The following is a 21,521-nucleotide window of genomic DNA, read 5'->3' as shown; positions in this document are numbered from 1 at the left end:
TGGAAGAAAAGTTATGACCAACCTAGATAGCATATTGAAAAGCAGAGACATTACTTTGCCAACAAAGTTTCGTCTAGTCAAGGCTATGGTTTTTCCAGTGGTCATGTATGGATGTGAGCGTTGGACTGTGAAGAAAGCTGAGCACCGAAGAATTGATGCTTTTGAACTGTGGTGTTGGAGAAGACTCTTGAGAGTCCCTTGGACTGCAAGGAGATCCAACCAGTCCATTCTAAAGGAGATCAGTCCTGGGCGTTGTTTGGAAGGAATGATGCTAAAGCTGAAACTCCAGTACTTTGGCCATCTCATGCTAAGAGTTGACTCATTGGAAAAGACTCTGGTGCTGGGAGGGATTGGGGGCAGGAGGAGAAGGGGACGACAGAGGATGAGATGGCTGGATGGCATGACTGACTCGATGGACGTGAGTCTGAGTGAACTCCGGGAGTTGGTAATGGACAGGGAGGCCTGGCGTGCTGCGATTCATGGGGTTGCAAAGCGTCAGACACGACTGAGCGACTGAACTGAAATGAACTGACCTCATGTTGTTAAACAAAATCATCTTTATAAACTGAATTTTACTTTTAATACTATCCTGACCATGAACTTTTAAGAAAAAAGTTGTATCTTTTAAATTCTTTGTATTAAAGAAGGAATGTCAACTATGGCAGTTAAAAATTTTAATAGAAGGAAAATCACCAAATAACCTATATTTAGGTTAAATTATCTTCATGCCAGACTTCACAAAAAATATAAAGAGAATGAAGACAAAAAGGAAATTTTAAGGGAAAAAAAAAATCTCCAAATAGTATGCTGTTCCAAATAGACATAAGTGGCAAAAAACATCTGCCTTCTGTGGCATGGATGTATAATACAGCAGCTGACAGTATTAAGAGTATTGTTCCTGAGATCTAATGCCAATTGTTTATAATTCTGCTACTAGAGTTTAAAGAAAACAATAATAGCTCACAAGGCATTGGCATATAATTTTAGATTTATTTTTGGATTCCTCAAATTTGTATTATGATAGGTCTATTTTAGCTTAGACTAAAAAAATCTTAATTTTAAGATTCAGACTCTTGGCATTCAGGTGTCATAGGTCATGATTCATTTATTCATAAGATTTCTGGAAGATTATTTCCAAATTGGTATGAGTTTTGTCTCTAGGAATGGGAATGTGTATCCTGTGGTTTACCAACATAGAAGGGCAGTGGAAATGGTCCATGTGGCTAAGAAGGATCAGATTGTTACCAACACTGATTAGACTGGCCAGCTCATTGGGATACTAGGAAGCAGGTCAACTTGGGATTAGTAATGTTTTTAAAGTCTCTGTGCACCCCTTTATTCCTATTCCAGATCAGACCACTCCCACCTCCCTGCCCTTGGTATGCCATGCTCAAGGTCACATAATCTATCATCCAAACTGGGCACATCAGCTGTTCATTTCAGTTCAGTTCAGTTGCTCAGTCGTGTCCGACTCTCTGAGACCCCATGAATCGCAGCATGCCAGGCCTCCCTGTCCATTACCAACTCCCAGAGTTCACTCAGACTCACGTCCATTGAGTCAGTGATGCCATCAAGCCATCTCATCCTCTGTCGTCCCCTTCTCCTCTTGCCCCCAATCCCTCCCAGCATCAGAGTATTTTCCAATGAGTCAACTCTTTGCATGAGGTGGCCAAAGTACTGGAGTTTCAGCTTTAGCATCATTCCTTCCAAAGAAATCCCAGGGCTGATCTCCTTCAGAATGGACTGGTTGGATCTCCTTGCAGTCCAAGGGACTCTCAAGAGTCTTCTCCAACACCACAGTTCAAAAGCATCAATTCTTCGGTGCTCAGCTTTCTTCACAGTCCAACGCTCACATCCATACATGACCACTGGAAAAACCATAGCCTTGACTAGACGAAACTTTGTTGGCAAAGTAATGTCTCTGCTTTTCAATATGCTATCTAGGTTGGTCATAACTTTTCTTCCAAGGAGTAAGTGTCTCTTAACTTCATGGCTGTAGTCACCATCTTCAGTGATTTTGGAGCCCAAAAAAATAAAGTCTGACACTGTTTCCACTGTTTCCCCATCTATTTCCCATGAAGTGATGGGACCAGATGCCATAGTCTTCGTTTTCTGAATGTTGAGCTTTAAGCCAACTTTTTCACTCTCCTCTTTCAGCTTCATCAAGAGGCTTTTTAGTTCCTCTTCACTGTCTGCCATAAGGGTGGTGTCATCTGCATATCTGAGGTTATTGATATTTCTCCCAGCAATCTTAATTCCAGCTTGTGCTTCTTCCAGACCAGCATTTCTCATGATGTACTCTGCATAGAAGTTAAATAAGCAGGGTGACAATATACAGCCTTGATGTACTCCTTTTCCTATTTGAAACCAGTCTGTTGTTCCATGTCCAGTTCTAACTGTTGCCTCCTGACCTGCATATAGGTTTCTCAAGAGGCAGGTCAGGTGGTCTTGTATTCCCATCTCCTTCAAAATTTTCCACAGTTTATTGTGATCCACACAGTCAAAGGCTTTGGCATAGTCAATAAAGCAGAAATAGATGTTTTTCTGGAACTCACTTGCTTTTTCCATGATCCAGTGGATGTTGGCAATTTGATCTCTGGTTCCTCTGCCTTTTCTAAAACCAGCTTGAACATCTGGAAGTTCATGGTTCACATATTGCTGAAGCCTGGCTTGGAGAATTTTGAGCATTACTTTACTAACGTGTGAGATGAGTGCAATTGTGTGGTAGTTTGAGCATTCGTTGGCATTGTTTTTCTTTGGGATTGGAATTGCTGGAGCAACCGTGAAGAGATACCCCACAACCAAGGTAAGAGAAACCCAAGTAAGACAGTAGGTCTTGCAAGAGGGCATCAGAGAGCAGACACACTGAAACCATAATCACAGAAAGCTAGTCAGTCTAATCACACTAGGACCACAGCCTTGTCTAATGCAATGAAACTAAGCCATGCCCATGGGGCCACCCAAGATGGGTGGGTCATGGTGGAGAGGTCTGACAGAATGTGGTCCACTGGAGAAGGGAATGGTAAACCACTTCAGTATTCTTGCCTTGAGATCCCCATGAACAGTATGAAAAGGCAAAATGATAGGATACTGAAAGAGGAACTTCCCAGGTCAGTAGGTGCCCAATATGCTACTGGAGATCAGTGGAGAAATAACTCCAGAAAGATGAAGGGATGGAGCCAAAGCAAAAACAATACCCAGCTGTGGATGTGACTGGTGATAGAAGCAAGGTCCGATGCTGTAAAGCACAATTTGCATAGGAACCTGGAATGTCAGGTCCATGAGTCAAGGCAAATTGAAAGTAGTCAAACAGGAGATGGCAAGAGTGAACGTTGACATTCTAGGAATCAGCAAACTAAAATGGACTGGAATGGGTGAATTTAACTCAGATGACCATTATATCTACTACTGCGGGCAGGAATCCCTTAGAAGAAATGGAGTAGCCATCATGGTCAACAAAAGACTCCGAATGCAGTACTTGGATGCAATCTCAAAAGCAACAGAATGATCTCTGTGCGTTTCCAAGGCAAACCATTCAATATCACAGTAATCCAAGTCTATGCCCCAACCAGTAACGCTGAAGAAGCTGAAGTTGAACGGTTCTATGAAGACCTACAAGGCCTTTTAGAGCTAACACCCAAAAAAGATGTCCTTTTCATTATAGGGGACTGGAATGCAAAAGTAGGAAGTCAAGAAACACCTGGAGTAACAGGCAAATTTGGCCTTGGAATACAGAATGAAGTAGGACAAAGACTAATAGAGTTTTGCCAAGAAAATGCACTGGTCATAGCAAACACCCTCTTCCAACAACACAAGAGAAGACTCTACACATGGACATCACCAGATGGTCAACACCAAAATCAGATTGATTATATTCTTTGCAGCAAAAGATGGAGAAGCTCTATACAGTCAACAGAAACAAGACCAGGAGCTGACTGTGGCTCAGAACATGAACTCCTTATTACCAAATTCAAACTTAAATTGAAGAAAGTAGGGAAAAGCACTAGACTATTCACTAAGACCTAAATCAAATCCCTTATGATTATACAGTGGAAGTGAGAAATATATTTAAGGGCCTAGATCTGATAGATAGAGTGCCTGATGAACTATGGACTGAGGTTCGTGACATTGTACAGGAGACAGGGATCAAGACCATCCCCATGGAAAAGAAATGCAAAAAAGCAAAATGGCTGTCTGAGGAGGTCTTACAAATAGCTGTGAAAAGAAGAGAAGCAAAAAGCAAAGGAGAAAAGGAAAGATATAAGCATCTGAATGCAGAGTTCCAAAGAATAGCAAGAAGAGATAAGAAAGCCTTCCTCAGGGATCAATACAAAGAAATAGAGGAAAACAACAGAATGGGAAAGACTAGAGATCTCTTTAAGAAAATCAGAGATACCAAGGGAGCATTTTATGCAAAGATAGGCTCGATAAAGGACAGAAATGGTATGGACCTAACAGAAGCAGAAGATATTAAGAAGAGGTGGCAGGAATACACAGAAGAACTGTACAAAAAAGATCTTCACGACCAAGATAATCATGATGGTGTGATCACTGACCTAGAGCCAGACATCCTGGAATGTGAAGTCAAGTGGGCCTTAGAAAGCGTCACTACGAACAAAGCTAGTGGAGGTGATGGAATTCCAGTTGAGCTATTTCAAACCTTGAAAGATGATGCTGTGAAAGTGCTGCACTCAATATGCCAGTGAGTTTGGAAAACTCAGCCATGGCCACAAGACTGGAAAAGGTCAGTTTTCATTCCAATCCCAAAGAAAGGCAATGCCAAAGAATGCTCAAACATCAACTGTATTGAGGTATAATTCATATACAGTATAATTCATCCATTTTAAGTGTATTTTTAAAATTGTTTTGGCAAGTGCATACTTCCATCTAACCACAATCAATACAGAGATCATTTTTTTTATCCTTGGTAGATTCCTAATGCCCAAATGAGGCTCACAGCAAAACTGAGCAGGAGGTACAGGGAGTTCCCATATGCTCCCTGCCCCCACACATGAACACACACGGCCGCCCCCCATGCCCCAATCAAACTGATTCATTGGTTATAATTGATGAACACATTAATTAATTGTATTAACTGTATTAATTGTATTAACACATCACTATCACCAAAGCCCATAATTTACATTAGGGTTTACTCTTGGTGTTTCATATTCTATGGGTTTGGGGATGTGTATAATGTCACATATCCACCATTATAGTATAATAGAGAATAGCTTCATTCCCCTCTCTCCACAAATGCTGGCAACCTCTCATCTTGTCACTATTTCCATAGTTTCCTTTGCCATAATATTATAGAATTGGAATCATATAGAATGTAGCCTTTTCAGATTGGCTCTTTCACTTATTAATATTCATTTTAGATCCCTCTAAATCTTTCATAGCTTGTTAGCTCATTTCTTTTTACCACTAATATTCCATGGTCTGTTGTATCAAAATATATTTATCCATTGCACCAAAATGTATTTATCCATTCACCTATTAAAAGATATCTTGTTTGCTTCCAAACTTTGGAAATTATGAATAAAACTACCATAAATTTATCCATGTGCAGATTTTTGTGTGAGTATAAGTTTTCAACTCATTTGGTTAAATACTAAGGAGTGTGATTGTTGGATCATATGGTAAGAAAATGTTTAGTTTTGTAAGAAACTAACAAAGTGTCTTCCATAAGGGCTACACTATTTTGCACTCCCATCAGCAATAAATGAGAGTTTGTTTTGCTTCATATCTGTGCCAGCATTTAGGTTGTCAATAATTTGGATTCTTGCCATTCTAATAGATGTGTGATGTTACCTGATTGTCTTAATTTGCAATTCTTAATAATATACAGTGTGGACTATCTTTTCATATGCTTATTTGCCATCTAGTGTATCTTCTTTGGTGAGGTGTCTGTTCAGATCTTTGCCCACATTTTAATTGTGTTGTTCTCTTACTTATTGTTGAATTCTAAGAGTTCTTTGTATAGTCTGGATAGAAGTCCTGTGTCAGATACAGGTTTTGCAAATATTTTTTTTTCTCAGTCTGTGACTCGTCTTCCCATTCTCTTGACAGCGTCTTGTGCAGAGCAGGAGTTTTGTAATGAAGTCCAGCTTATGCATTATATCTTTCATGGATCTTGCCTTTGATATGGTATCTAAAATGTCCTTATCAAACTGAGGTCAAACAGATTTTCTCCTATGCTACCTTCTAGGAGTTTGATAGTTTTACATTTTACTTTGAGGTTTATGGTCCACACTGACTTAATTTTAGTGGAGGGTATAAGGTCTGGGTCTAGATTACTTTTTGGGGGAGGGCATGTGAATGTCCAGTTTTTCCAACATGGTTTGTTGAAAAAATAGATTATTTCTCCATTTTATTGTCCATGCTTCTTTGTCAAAGATCATTGACTATATTCGTGTGAGTCTATTTCTGGGCTATTATGATCCATTCTTTTACCAATACCACACTGTCTTGCTTACTGTAACTTTATAAAAAAAATCTTGAAGTCAGTGTCAGGCTTCTGATTTTGTTCTTCTTCAATGTTCTGTAAGCCATTCTGAGTCTTTTGCCTCTCTGTATACATTTTAGAATCAGTTTGTCGATATACACAAAGTAACTTTTTGGGATTTTGATTGGGGTTGCATTGAATCTATAGATCAAGTTGGGAATAACTGATATCTTGACAATCTAAGTCTTCCTATCCATAAACATGGACTACCTCTCCATTTATTTAATCCATTCCTCAGAGTGTTATAGTTTTCCTCATATAGATCCTATATATATTTTAAAAATTTATACCTAAGTATTTAAGTTTTGGAGATATTAACATCAATGGCATTGTGTTTTTAATTTAAAATTCCGATTGTTCATTGTTGGAATATAGGAAAGTAATAGACTTTTGTATATTAACTTTTTATCCTGCTACCATAGTTTCAGGAATTTTTTGTGGATTCTTTGGGATTTTGTACATAGATAACCATATCATCTGCAAATAAAGACAGTTATATTTCTTCCTTTAAATTGGTATGCAAATGTTAAGAAAATTCCCTCTATTTCTAGTTTGTATTTTTCTTTATGTATTTGATGTGATGAATTATATAAATGATTTTTGAATGTTGAACCAGGTTTGCATTCCTGGGATAAATTCTACTTCACCATGGTGTATAATTCTTTTCATATGTTGTTGGCTTTGATTTGCTAACATTTTTTGAGGATTTTGGCATCTACATTCATAAAAGATACTGGTCTGTAGTTTTTCTGTTTTGTAATGTTTTATCTGGCTTTGGTGTAAGGGTAATTCTGGCTTCATAGAATGATTTAGGCAGTATTCTCTCTGCTTCTATCTCTTGGAAGAAATTGTAAAGAACTGGCATAAACGTTTGGTAGGATTACCAGTGAACCTGTCTGAGCCTGGTGCATTCAATTTTGGAAGGTCATTAATTGTTGATTCAATTTATTTAATAGATGCGACCTATTCTGATTGTCTATTTCTTCTTGTGTGAGTTTTAGCAGATTGTGTCTTTCAGAAAATTTGTCCACTTCATCTAGGTTATAAATTTGTCAACATAGAGTTGTTCATAATTGTCCTTTCAGTCATGAAATCTAATATCCTTTTAATGTTCACGTCCAGATCTTGAGTTCCTTAGAGCAAAATTCTGGCTTAAATTGAAGAAAATAGGGAAAACCACTAGGCCACTCAGGTATGACCTACATCAAGTCCCTTATGATTACACAGTGGAGGTTATGAATAGATTTAAGGGATTAGATCTGGTAGCCTGAAGAACTATGGACAGAGGTTCATAACATTATACAGGAGACAGTGACCAAAACCATCCCAAAGAAAAAGAAATGCAAGCAGGCAAAGTGGCTGTCTAAGAGACTTCACAAATAGCTAAGGAAAGAAGAGAAGTAAAAGGCAAGGGAGAAAGGGAAAGATACATCCAACTGAATGCAGAGTTCCCGAGAACAGCAGGGAGAGATAAGAAGGCCTTCTTAAATAAGCAGTGCAAGGAAATAAAGGAAAACAATAGAATGGGAAAGACTAGAGATCTCCTCAAGAAAATCTGAGACATCAAGGGAACATTTCATGCAAGAATGGGCATGATAAAGGACAGAAACAGTAAGAAGCAGAAGGGATTAAGAAGAAATGACAAGAATACGGAGGAACTGTACAAAAACAGTCTTAATGACCTGGATAATCCACGATGGTGTGGTCACTTACCTAAGTCAGACATCCTGGGATATGAAGTCAAGTGGGATCTAGGAAGAATTACTATGAACAAAGCTAGTGGAGGTGATGGAATTCCAGCTGAGCTCTTTCAAACCCTAAGAGATGAGGCTGTTGAAGTGTTGCACTCAATATGTCAGGAAATTTGGAAAATAGCAGTTGCCACAGGACGGGAAAAGGTTAGTTTTCATTCCAATCCCAAGGAAGGGCAGTGCCAAAGAGTGTTCCAACTGCCATATAATTGTGCTCATTTCACATGGTAATAAGGTTATGCTCAAAATCCTTCAAGCTAGGCTTTAGCAGTATGTGAATTGAGAACTTAGAGATGTACAAGCTGGGTTTGTAAGGTTTAGAAAAGGCAGAGAAACCAGAGATCAAATTGCCAACATTCACTGGATCATGGAGAAAGCAAGGGAATTCCAGTAAAACGACTGCTTCTGCTTCATTGACTATGCTAAAGCCTTTGACTGTGTGGGTCACAAGACTGTGGAAAATTCTTAAAGAGATGGAGTAGCAGATAACCTGACTTGTCTCCTGAGAAACCTGTATGCAGGTCAAGAAGCAACAGTTATAACCAGACATGGAACAATGGACTGGTTCAAAACTGGGAAAGGAGTACGACAAGGCTGAATGTTGTCACCCTGCTTATTTAACTTCTATGCAGAGTACCTCATGTGAAATGCTGGGCTGGGTGAATCACAAGCTGAAATCAATATTACCAGGAGGAATATCAGCAACCTCAGATATGCAGATGATACCACTCAAATGGCAGAAAGTGAAGAGGAACTGAAGAGCCTCTTTGAGGGTGAAAGAAGAAAGTGAAAAAGCTGGCTTAAAATTCAAATTGTGAAAAAACTAAAATCATGGCATTTGGTTACATCAGTTCATGGCAGATAGAAGGGAGGAAGGTGGAAGCATTGACAGATTTTAGTTTCTTGGGCTCCAAAATCACTGCAGATGGTGACTATAGCCATGAAATTGATAGACACTTGTTCCTTAGAACAAAAGCTATGACAAACGTAAACAGTGTGCTAAAAAGCAGAGACATCACTTTGCCAGCTAAAGTCTGTATACTGAAAGCTATGCTTTTTCCAGTAGTCATGTACACATGGGAGAGTTGGACCATAAAGAAAGCTGAGCACCCAAAATTGATGCTTTCAAATTGTGACGCTGGAGAAGACTCTTGAGAGTCCCTTGGACAGCAAGGAGATAAAACCAGTCAATCTGAAAGGAAATCAACAATGACTCTTCACTGGAAGGACTTGTGCTGAAACTGAAGCTCCAATACTTTGGCCACCTTAAGGGAAGAGCCAACTCATTGGAAAAGACTGTAATGCTAGAAAAGTTTAATGGCAAAAGGAGAAGGAGGTGGCAGAGGATGAGATGGTTAGATAGGATCACCAGCTCTATGGACATGAATTTGAGCAAACTCTGGGAGATAGTGGAGGACAGAGGAGCCTGGTGTGCCCATGAGGTTGCAAAGAGTTGGAGATGATTTAGTGACTGAACAACGTTAACAACAATGTCCATGTCATCTAAGTGATGTCCCTTCTTTAACTTCTGATGTTAGTAATTTGTGCCTTTTTCTCTTAGTTACGCTGCCCAGAGGTTTATAGATTTACTTGATCTTTTCAAAGAACTTTCTGTTTTGTTTATTTTTTTTCTCTATTTCCTGTTTTCAATGTCATTGATTGTGTTGCATTAAAAAAATTTCCCTTTCCTCTCTTTGGATTTAATTTTCTCTTCTTTTAAAAAAATTTTCTAAAGCAGATGCTTATATGATGCTTAGATGATTGATTTTAGATCTCTCTTCTTTCCTGAAATATACATTCAATACTCTGGATTTCCCTTTAAAATACTACTTTTGCTGCATTCCACATATTTGATAAGCTGTTTCTTCATTTTTATTTAGTTCAAAGTATTTAGAATTTTTTTTTTTTGAAATTTCGTCTTTAACCCATGTGTTATTTAAATGTGTGTTATTTAATCTCCAAGCATTTTGGTACTTTCTAATCATCATTATTGATTTCTAGTTTAATTCCACTGTGGTCTAAGAGCAGACATTGTATGATCTGTATTTCTTTACATTTGTTAAAGTGTGTTTTATGGCCTAGAATGTGGTCTATCTCAGTGAATGCTGTATGTGAGATTGAAAATAATACATATTTTCAATTGTTGAATAACATATTTTATAGTTGTCAATTCTGTTAAAAAATGTGCAATGGTTTCCATACTGATTTTCTCTCTGCTGGATCTGCCCAATTCTGAGAGAGGGATGTTGAAGTTTTCTACTATAATAATGGATTGATCTGCTTCTCCTTACAATTCTACTGGTTTTTGTCTCACTGATTTTGATGCCCTGTTTTTAGATGCATATACGTTAAGGATTCCTATGTCTTCTTGGAGTATTGATCCCTTATCATTTTGTAATGTCTGTCTTTATCACTGATAATTTTCCTTACTTGAAAGTTTGTTTTTCTGAAATTCATAGCATTGTTCTATCTTTTAGCATATTTTTTCCATCCACTTTCTTTACTCTATTTGTGTCTTCATACTTAAAGTGGGCTTCAACTACATATAATAGGGTCTTTTTTGGATACGTTCTAATAATTGCTGTCTTTTAATGGAAGTAATTAGACCAATGACATTTATAGTGATTATTGATGTAGTTGGGTTCCCATATATATATAACAAACATATATAGTTTGTTAATTTTCTACCTGTTGCCCTTGTTCTTTATATTTGTGTCTTCTACTCTTTTTATGTCTTTTGATTTTTTAATTAATCGAGAATTTTATATGATTCCATTTTTTTCTTTCTTAGTGTATCAATTATCTTTTAAAAAAACCTTTTTAGTGGTTGCCCTAAAATTTGGCCTGGGTATTTACAGCTAATTCAAATAACACTGTATTACTTCATGGGAATTGCAAGTATGTTTTAATAACCAAGCATCCCTAACTGCTCCCTCCTGTCAATAATCAGTACATTATTGTGTCATTCACTTCAAATATATGAAAGGTGTAATCATCAGATACATTGTTGTTGCTACTATTTTGAAAAAGCTCTTATCTATTAGATCAATTAAAGAATAAGAAAAATAAAAGTTTTAATTTTAACTTCACTTATTCCTTCTTTATTGTTCTTGTATTAACAGTATTTTCTTATGTTCTATATTCCTTTTTGTTAAATTGAAATATAGTTGATTTACAATGTTGTGTTAATTTCAAAGTGTATATCAAAGTAATTCAGATATATGTGCATGTGTATATATATACTTTTTTCAGATTCTATTCTCTTATAGGTTATAAAAAATATTGAGTATATTTTACTGTGCCACACAGTAGGTCCTTGTTATTGATTTTATTTATAATTTTTAAATATTTTATATAAATTAAATTATATTTTATATCCATTATTTATAAATAAATTATTTATACATTTAAGTTTGATTATAAAAATACAGCAGTGTGTACTATACTCTTGATGGTCTGGCTTCTGAAACCTTGCTCACCCAAGGAGGGACTGCCCTTCCCCAGGATTAACTAATTCCTAGAAATAGTAGGACTTGCTTGCTAACACTCCTTAGATGTACAAACCAATGAATCCTGAGTCCACACCCTCTCCTGCCTCCTCTTATTAGGCTCTTGAATTCTGGGACACTGGTCATCTTTCGTTGCCACCCCAGTAACATGTACTTGGCAACTAAGGACCACCCCTACAATCTAGACCCCACTGAGCTTTCTCAGACCATTCACTTCTAAGTCTGTGTAGCCTGCCGTACCTCGCCTTGCCCGTTGCCTCCCAGGAAAACCAGGATGGGGCTCCTGCCCACCTCTCTCCGCCTGCTCCTGTCTCCCCAGTGCTTCCCTGTGTGACCCAGCATGGTGTGTCACGCCTATTGTTTCTAAGGGGCTGTGAGTACAATAAAAACGTCTTCCTTTTTAACAATCATCTTGTGTCTGTGCATCTTTCTGTGTCTGATTAAAACATAATTTGTGTCTTTATGGAGATCCAAATTGCTGACCTATATTATTTTCCTTCTCTCTGAGAGCTTCTTTGAACATTTCTTGCAAATCAGGTCAGCTAGTGACAAGTTCTCGCATTTCTTTGTTTGTTTGAGTAACTCTTTATTTCCCCTTCACTCTTGAAGATAGTTTCACAGGTTGCAAAATTACAGGTTTTGGGGTCTTTTTCTCTCAACATTTAAGATACTCCACTCCTGGGACTTGCCTGGTGCTTCAGTGGTTAAAAATTTGCCTTCCAATGCAGGGGACACAGGTTGAATCCCTGGTTGGGGAAATAAGATCCCACATGCTGTGGGGAGACGAAGTCTGTGCACCCCAGTTACTGAGCCTGTGCACTCTAGAGCCCATGTTCCAAAACAAGAGAAGCCTGTGTGCCTCAACAAAGATCCTGTACAATGCAATGAAAATCCAGCACAGAAAAGAAAAATAAATTGTAAAATAAATAAAATAGTCTGTGCCAACCTCCTCTTGTTTGTGTGATTGCTGAGAAGTCAGATGTAATTTTTGCTCCTCTATAGATAATATGTTTGCTTTTTGTTCATTTGGTTTTGGCAGTTATCCTTTTTATGTTGTTTGAGCTACCTGGATCTGTAGTTTGGTGTCTGACATTAACTTGTGGGAAATTCTCAATCATTACTGTTTCAAATACTTCTTCTCCTCTCTTCTCCTGCTGGTATTTCCACTACACATATATTATAGTTTTAATAGTTGTCCCCTAGTTCTTACATGTAACATTCCATTTTTTTCTTGGCTTTTCAATTTTGGAAGTTTCTATTGATAAATCCTCAAACTAAGTCCAGTCTACTAACGACTCCATCAAAGACATTCTTCACTTCTGTTACAGAGTTTCTAATCTCTTGAATTTGTTGCTTACATCACCCATCTGTTCTTGCATGCTGTCTACTTTTTTCGTTACAGCCATTAGCATATTAATAATTTTTATTTTCAGAGAGTTCTCCTTTGAGTGTAATTTTTTAAAAAAGATATACAATAACAAGTATTGGTGAGAATGTAGAGAAATTGAAACCTTTATATCTGCTGGTAGGAGTGTAAAATGAGGCAACCACTTTGGATAGCAATTTGGCAGTTTCCAGTCCATTCTGAAGGAGATCAGCCCTGGGATTTCTTTGGAAGGAATGATGCTAAAGCTGAAACTCCAGTACTTTGGCCACCTCATGCAAAGAGTTGACTCATTGGAAAAGGCTCTGATGCTGGGAGGGATTGGGGGCAGGAGGAGAAGGGGGCGACAGAGGATGAGATGGCTGGATGGCATGACTGACTTGATGGACGTGAGTCTGAGTGAACTCCGGGAGTTGGTGATGGACAGGGAGGCCTGGCGTGCTGCTATTCATGGGGTTGCAAAGAGTCGGAAACGATTGAGCGACTGAACTGAACTGAACTGAAAAATGTTAAACATAAAGCTGGCATAAGATAAAAAATTCTTCTAGGTGTCTACCAAAAGAAATGAAAACACATAACCACATAAAATTTGTACATGAATATTCATAGTAGCATTATTCATAATAGCCAGAAGTAGGACAATCCAAATTTCCAACAACTGGTGAATAGATAGTTTATATGTTGTATATCCATACAGTATTGTTGTTCTTCAGTCGCTAAGTCACGTCTAATTCTTTGCAACCCCATGAATTGCAGCACTCCAGGCTTCCCTATCCTTCACTATCTCCGGGAGTTTGCTCAAACTCAAGTCCATTGAGTCGGTGATGCCTTTCAACCATCTCCTACTACCCAAACATAAAAGGAATGTCACAACATGGATAAATCTTGAAAGCGTTATGTTACAGAATCCAAATACAAAAGGCCACATGTTATCTGGTTCCATTTATATTAATGTCTAGATGGGCAAATCCATAGAGAAGAAAGCAGATTAGTGGTTACCAGGAACTTTGGGGAGGGGAGAATTAGTAACTGCTGATGGGTATGGGGTGTCATATTTGTGTCATTAAAATGTTCTGGAATTAGTGGTAATTGATGCAAATCCTGCTAATAAACTGAAACACATTGAATTGTCCACTTTAAAGGGCTAATTGTGTATAATGTGAATTATATCTTAACAATAAAATTAATAAGTAAAATATATGATATGTTAGAATATGATGACTATAGATTTGAAAGTCATTGATGACATGATTCAGCTACTAACTACCAGGGAGCCTCGATTTCCTCTTTGGCAAAATAAGGATTTAGTCTAAATGATCTATAGGGTGACTTCCAAATCTAGTTTTTAGTGATTCCCTCAATCTTCCTGCATGATTAGCAATTTCAAAATAACCCTGAAAGGTCAACTCTAGAATAAAATACAGCCCTTATACTTTAGGTATTTCGTTAGCGGCATCTCTATTCTTGAGTATTGGTTATTTTATGTATTTCCCTATTAATCAAAACAACTTTGGCTTGGTGGAGTTTCTGTAAGATTGTAATTTCCCATGAAGAATATTTCTAATTGATTGTGAGCTCATGAAGAGAAATCCTGAAGTTAAAGTAATTTACAAAATTGGGTGTAACCAGAAATGACAGAACAATTTTCACAAGGGATTAATGAAGAAAGAAATGTGGGTAGCTGTTGGATTTTTGAGCCAAGCTGTGAACATATACAATAGTTATTGTTGACGTGAAAATAGATAATCAAGAATAGTGACTTCATAAATTCTGTGAGTTCATAGATTTTGTATAAAGCTTATAGAACAGTGGTTAAAGTTTGGGCTCCATGATCACCTGTCTGGGTTAGGATGCTGGATTCACCACTTATCAATACCAAGCCACCTGTGCCTGTTTCCTTATCTGTCATGTGGATATATTAGTTGTACCTCAGTAAGATGGTTTTGAGGATTAAATAATATGATGCATAAAGAGCACTAAGAAAAATATCTGAGCCATGGTAAGGACACAGCAAACATTAGCATTAGAGTAATTTTCAACAAATGGGCTCCTCTGGTGGCCCAGATGGTAAAGATTCTTCCTGCAATGCAGGAGACCCAGGTTTGATCCATGGGTTGAGAAGATCCCCTGGAGAAGTTAATGGCTACTCACTCCAGTATTCTTGCCTGGAGAATTCCATGGACAGAGGAGCCCTGTGGGCTACAGTCCATGGGGTCGCAAAGAGCTGGACCCGATTGAGCAAATGCACACACACACAGAGATGTTTTCAAAAAGCACTCAAACACTTGATGAATACTTTCCTTGTAGTTCAAACGGTAAAGAATCTGCCTGCAATGGAGACTTGGAATCTGCCTGCCAATGCAGAAGACAAGAGACTCGGGTTCGAACCCTGGGTTGGGAAGATCCCCTGGAGGAGGAAATGGCAACCCACTCCAGTATTCTTGCCTGAGAAATTCCACGGACAGAGGAGCGTGGCAGGCTACAGTTCATGGGGCTGCAGAGTCAGATACGACTGAGCAACTAACACTTTTCACTTGATGAATGTTTTAAACACCCCTGAGGCTGCTTTGACAAATAGAGTGTTTACAGTGTATTTTGTTCTAACTCAATTTTCTCAGTTATTTATCGTTATTTCTTGTTGCACAATGATATTTTTCATTCTTTTTACAGAATAAAAGCAAGAAAACTATATTTTTTGCTTTTACAAGAAATATAGTTTCTTGAAATATACAAGAAATATAGCTTAAAAAACTATGTTTTGCTTTTACAATATGAAAACAATATTTTTCATATTGTAAATAACTTTTTTTTTTTTTTACAGAATAAAAGCAAGAAACCTTCACTAACAAAATGAAGATCCTGCTAATTATATTTGTTCCTCTCTTCTGGACTAAAACGCTGTCATATCAGAGCCCAGGTACCAGTATATTTTATATTTATTGTTATTAGGAAAATAAATATTTTTATGTCTCAGCAAATCTTTATTTTAATTAATAGAAACAAGGGATGTGTTTCTTTACTGAAAAATCAAGGTAGACGGAATTTATTTGTAGTTGGTGAGATACAATGTCAAGCATACTTAAGCTTTCAAAGATGACAGAAAGCTAGGTGCAAAAGTCATGAATTATGCTACACTTGGCCAGAAAAACTTCAATTATTCACTGATTTTCTGAAGTCCTGATGTTCCATGTCTCTATGAATAGAGTCAGCCCATTTGTTTTGTAGGCCAGTTTGCAGCTTGGCTTTAATAAAGGAAAGAAAAGGAAAAAAAGGAACCCCACAGAGGAAATTATATGTATATAATAATTAATATAAAAGCTTTCATATTTCATATATATGTAGAATATGAAAGCTAGATTTTTTTGTATTTATAAAAACATCATTCAAAGAAATATTTTTAACTCTGCACTGTGCTACGCTCAGATTTCCTGATATCAGGGTCACTTTTAAAGAAATATCTTGCTTAGTTAAACATTTATGAGCAGATCACTAATTGGGAGGGTGGAGGTAGCTGACCATTTCTGCTAGAGTCAACACTGTGGCTTTTTCCATTGTCCAGACTCTCTTTATGAGGTATGAACACACTCCCCCACCCCTAGTTGCTGTGAATATTGCCTACAATGTCTCACAGCAGTACCTCGCTTTCTCAGGAGAATTGCCCTTGGCTTTCCCAGAGCCACCTTACCCAGGTTATGCCTATAATCCTCCAATCCTTCTCTCCAATTCTTGGGGAAGGTCTGTAGCTGATAACTGACTCCTGTCAGTAGCTAAATCGTGTCCAACTTTTTTGTGACCCCATGGACCACAGCCAGCAAGGCTCCTCTGTTCATTCAGTATTTTCCCAGGCAAAAATACTGGAGTTAGCTGCCATTTCCTTCTCCAAGGGATCTTCCCAACCCAGGGAAAGAACCTGTTTCCTGGATTGATAAGCGAATTCTTTACCACTAAGCAGGGGATGAAACTGTTTCCTACATTGGCAGGTGGATTCTTTACCACTAAGCCATCCCTCTCGAGCCAAAGAGGGATGCTCTGGTGTAAGGAATGCACCAGAGTCTCCTCCAATCAAGCCACACCCTGCTTCTCTTCCTCTGCCTCCCCTCAATCAAGCTCCTGTTTCAGATCTGCCTCTATGATCTCCAGCCCAAGATAGCTGCTTCTTTGCTTGATACTGTTATAAAAGTTGCTTTTAATCCACAGGCCACTTGGCAACTTTCTGGCATCACATTGTTTATTCTTTTAGTACAATATCAAGTTGTTTGGGGTTCCACAACCAAAAAACGAAAAAATGTCAGTTGGTTGCCTTTGGCACGGAGTTGTAAAAGAAAAATCTGTTGTTAACATTACAGAAGTCCTCTTGTTTGACATTTTAGCATAAACAAGTACAGTTTCCTCTGTTTGACCTCCAGAAGACACTTTCCTTGGGATTCTGAGTTACCCTTAACACTAGGACATAATCTCAAAGGAGATGTGGTTAAAATATCAAGGCTAAACCATCACCTTACTTGGGTTTGTTGTCATCTTATTTTGATAGGGCCAGGCCCTGAGTATGCTGATGTGGTGTTTCTGGTGGACAGCTCCGACCACCTGGGAATTAAGTCCTTCCCGTTTGTGAAGACATTCATCAACAAGATGATTAGCAGCCTCCCCATAGAGGCTGACAAGTACCATGTGGGCCTGGCCCAGTACAGCGATGGGCTCCACAGAGAGTTCCTGCTCAGCACCTTCAAGAGCAGGGGCCCCATGCTGAACCACCTCAAGAAGAACTTTGGGTTCCTGGGGGGCTCCCTGCGGATTGGGAACGCTCTCCAGGAGGTGCACAGGGCCTACTTCTCAAGCGGGAGGGACAGAAAACAGTTTCCCCCGATCCTGGTGGTCCTGGCTTCCGGCGAGTCTGAAGATGCTGTGGAAGAGGCTGCCGAAGCGCTGCGCAAAGATGGGGTGAGGATTGTCTCTGTGGGGATGCAGAGGGCATCTGAGAAGACCCTGAAGGCCATGGCCACGGGCCAGTTCCACTACCACCTCCGGATGGTCAGGGACCTCAGCACATTCTCCCAAAACATGACGCAGATTCTCAAGGATGCAGCTCAGTACAAAGATGAAACAGCCTACTCTGATATAGAAGGTAAGGAGGCCCTTTGTTGAAGAGGTGTCCCACCCCCATGCAATCTGACCCAGAAAGCCATCTCCTATTATCTCTAAGGTGCCACCCACCAGAAATCTCTATTTCATGCAGAAATGTAGAAGACCTCCTTCTCATCAACTTTCATTCCTGATCTCCTAAAGCTAAAAGGAGACTACCACAGCTTCTCATTTGAAAAAGGCTTTATTTATGTCTTAGGAAAGTTCTACATAAGACCCCCAACAGAAGACCTTTGAATACAAACAGAATTTACTTAGGGGGTAATCCTAGAAAGCCTTAGCAAAGAGAGGGTGCTATGAGACAGGAAGCCACATATGCAGTGTTGATGAGCAGGTGAAACAGGTCAGTACACTCATGGAAGGCACCCAGTAAGTATACTGCCCTGCTGAGGGGGTCCAGTCATTCTATCCAGAGTGACGTAGAAAGAGTTTCTAGCAAATGAATTTTCCTGGCTGCCTCTGTGCTCAGTTGATAATGAGAGGCTATTCTGAGTAGGTGCTATCTAGTTCTAAGACTCAAGGAAGCCACTTGGTGTGGTAAAAAGTGCCCTTACCACAGGTCAAAAAGATCCAGACAATGCCAATAGCTGGCTGTGAACTTGAGGAAGTGATGTCGTCTCTGTGAGCCTTGTGGCAGCACCCTCATTTGTAAGCTATTTAAGTTGAAATGATCTTGAAACTTTTTTCCTGCTCTCATTCACCAGTTCCTTGGCTATCACTATGGATTGATTTTGTAATCAGACCAGGTTATGCCTTAATAACAACTCATTCCAGTACTCTTGCCTGGAGAATCCCAGGGAAGGGGGAGCCTGGTGGGCTGCCGTCTATGGGGTCGCACAGAGTCGAACACGACTGAAGTGACTTAGCGGCAGCAGCAGCATGCCTTAATAAAAAGTAGACTTCCCGAATAAGAAGTTTATTGATTTCCCTTGTAACAGTGCTCAGGTTGACCAGTTGTTTTGCTTCTGTTCAAATAATTAGGCTGGTGGTGGCTCTTCCATCTTCAAATATTACTTTCAAGGTGCCCTGGGAATTGGTATGCAGCTGGTGAAGGGGAAAAAGAGGGAAGGTCACTCATGGGATGAGTTTATGGGCTAAGCTTGGAAGAGGCACACATTCTGCTCACATTTCTTTAGTAAGAGCTTAGTCCCATGGCCACACCTAATTGCAGGTAAAGCTGGGAACTATGTCTAGTCCTGTGAGCAAGAAGAGGAAATGGGTTTGGGTAAGTATTGGGCAGGCTCTGTCACAGTTAGTGCTGCCTCAGAAGCACCGGGAAGTACTTTTACCTCCACTTTTCTCATCCTTCATTCCTCCTGCCTGGGAGGAAATAGCAAGTTCTCAGAGCATATGTACTTCTCCTCCTAGAGAGAAAACCCTCCTGTGACCCTTCCCTGGTGGCTCAGACAGTAAAGATCCTCCTGCAATGCGGGAGACCCGGGTTCAATCCCTGGGTTGGGAAGATCCCCTGGAGGAGGGTGTGGCAACCCACTCCAGTATCCTTGGCTGGAGAATCCCCATGGACAGAGGAGCCTGGCGGGCTACCATCCATGGGGTCACAAAGAATCGGACATGACTGAGTGACTAAGCACGTGGATGAAATGTGACCCTTCCCCTTGGGAACCTTAGAGACCTTATAACCCTGTACATAGCCTGAGGTCTCCATGACAGTAGGGCTTTACCACCTTCTTAGAAGGCTCTGGGTACTGACTGTGTTTCTCTCACTCCTCCTGATTTATTTCACAGCGGTATATAGTTCAACAAGGGTTGCTTGTCAGGACCCTATCCTTCTCTTTGAAAGTGAAAGTGTTAGTCACTCAGTGATGTCTGACTCTTTGCAACCCCGTGGACTATAGTCCACAAGGCTCCTCTGTTCATGGAGTTCTCCAGGCAAGACTTTTGGAGTGGATTGCCATTCCTTTCCTGATCCAGGGATTGAACCCAGGTCTTCCACATTGCAGGCAGATTCTTTACCATCTGAGCCACCAGGGAAGCCTAGAGGTTAAGAATAAGGGTTTGGGAGTCTGAGTTCAAAGCCTGGCTTGGCTGCTAAGGGCCTTGAGTAAGCTGCTTAACTTCTGAGCTCTAGTTTCCTTACCTATAAAGTGAGGATAATAGTGTTGGCCTTATGATGAGTGATATGACTTGTATGGAGTTTGGCAAACAGTTTGTAATAGCTATTTGCAAATAAATGCTGAGCTGAGCAGGCCATGTTGAAAGTTTGTTTTAGCCGACTATGGGGGTGGGGTGGGGTTCAGAGTACAGTAGTAGGTTTATGAGAATTATAATTCCACAAATACTTCTGAGCTCCTACTGGGTACCAGGTACTGGAGAGATAGAGATAAGTAAGATATGTCTTTTGGCTTCTAGAGCTCACTATTTTATGGGTAGTTTTTGGCAAGATTTGAGCTTATCTCTGAGCTGCGCTTATCACAGTTGTGGTTCCCCCATCTGTGTCTGGAGTGGGTATTTTCTGTGCATGTGATATACTCTCCCCTGCATTCCAGATTTATAGAGCCAACTGCTTACCTGGCATCTTCAATAGATCTCAAACTCAGCATGTCTGAAACAGAGCTCTTGACTCCTCCCTCCAACCTGTTCTTCCCCCTATCTCCCCTGCCTTGGAAAAAGACAGAACCAACATCCTCTCAGTTGTTCATGTCAAAAACCTAGGCATTTTCAACACTTCCTTTTTGTTTCCCAACACATATCTAATTTATCATCAAGTCCACTCTACGTCTAATTCATGCATCAAAAGTACTCTTGTTATCTTTGCCCAAGAACCATTATCTATTTCCTGTATTAGGGCAATTACTTTTAACTAAATTTTAATGAGTTCATTGTCTCCCTTCAGGAACTAGGGTGATATTTAAAAGATGTAAATAAGATCATGTGAGTTCCACATGCTTGGACCTGGTTCCCTCTGACCTCATCAGTCGTCGTTCCCCTCACTCACTGGCTCTGGCTACTCTGAGTGTCTTGCTTGTTTCTACTTCTTGCTTTTCTTTCTGTCAGAATTATTCTTTTATTTTTCAAACAATGTGTAGCTGAATCTTTCTCTTCACCTTTCTCAACCTAAATGTGATCCTTTCAGAGAGGCCTTCCTTAACTTATTTATGTCTCAGATAATTTAGTTCTTACCCCACATCACCAACATAGGGCAGCTCATTTGAGACACCTGTTTTATTTTCCTTGTTAGCATTCATTATGGTCTGAACTAATATAAGGAG

General features: G+C 39.4%; 1 protein-coding gene across 1 annotated transcript in view; it reads left to right on the top strand.

Annotated features, from left to right (window-relative positions):
* Positions 1-21,521, top strand: part of COL6A5 (collagen type VI alpha 5 chain) — a 162,287-nt gene that overhangs the window by 18,455 nt on the left and 122,311 nt on the right. Inside the window, exons 2-3 of the mRNA XM_055569957.1 lie at positions 15,974-16,069; positions 17,684-18,274. Of these exons, the coding sequence (XP_055425932.1) occupies positions 16,003-16,069; positions 17,684-18,274 (658 nt within the window). The 5' untranslated portion in view covers positions 15,974-16,002. The remainder of the gene's footprint in view (positions 1-15,973; positions 16,070-17,683; positions 18,275-21,521) is intronic.

The sequence above is a fragment of the Bubalus kerabau genome, chromosome 2 (assembly GCF_029407905.1).
Source record: "Bubalus kerabau isolate K-KA32 ecotype Philippines breed swamp buffalo chromosome 2, PCC_UOA_SB_1v2, whole genome shotgun sequence".
Taxonomy (NCBI): domain Eukaryota; kingdom Metazoa; phylum Chordata; class Mammalia; order Artiodactyla; family Bovidae; genus Bubalus; species Bubalus kerabau.
The sequence above is the reverse complement of the archived record's forward strand: the minus strand, read 5'-3'. Positions and strand labels throughout refer to the sequence as shown.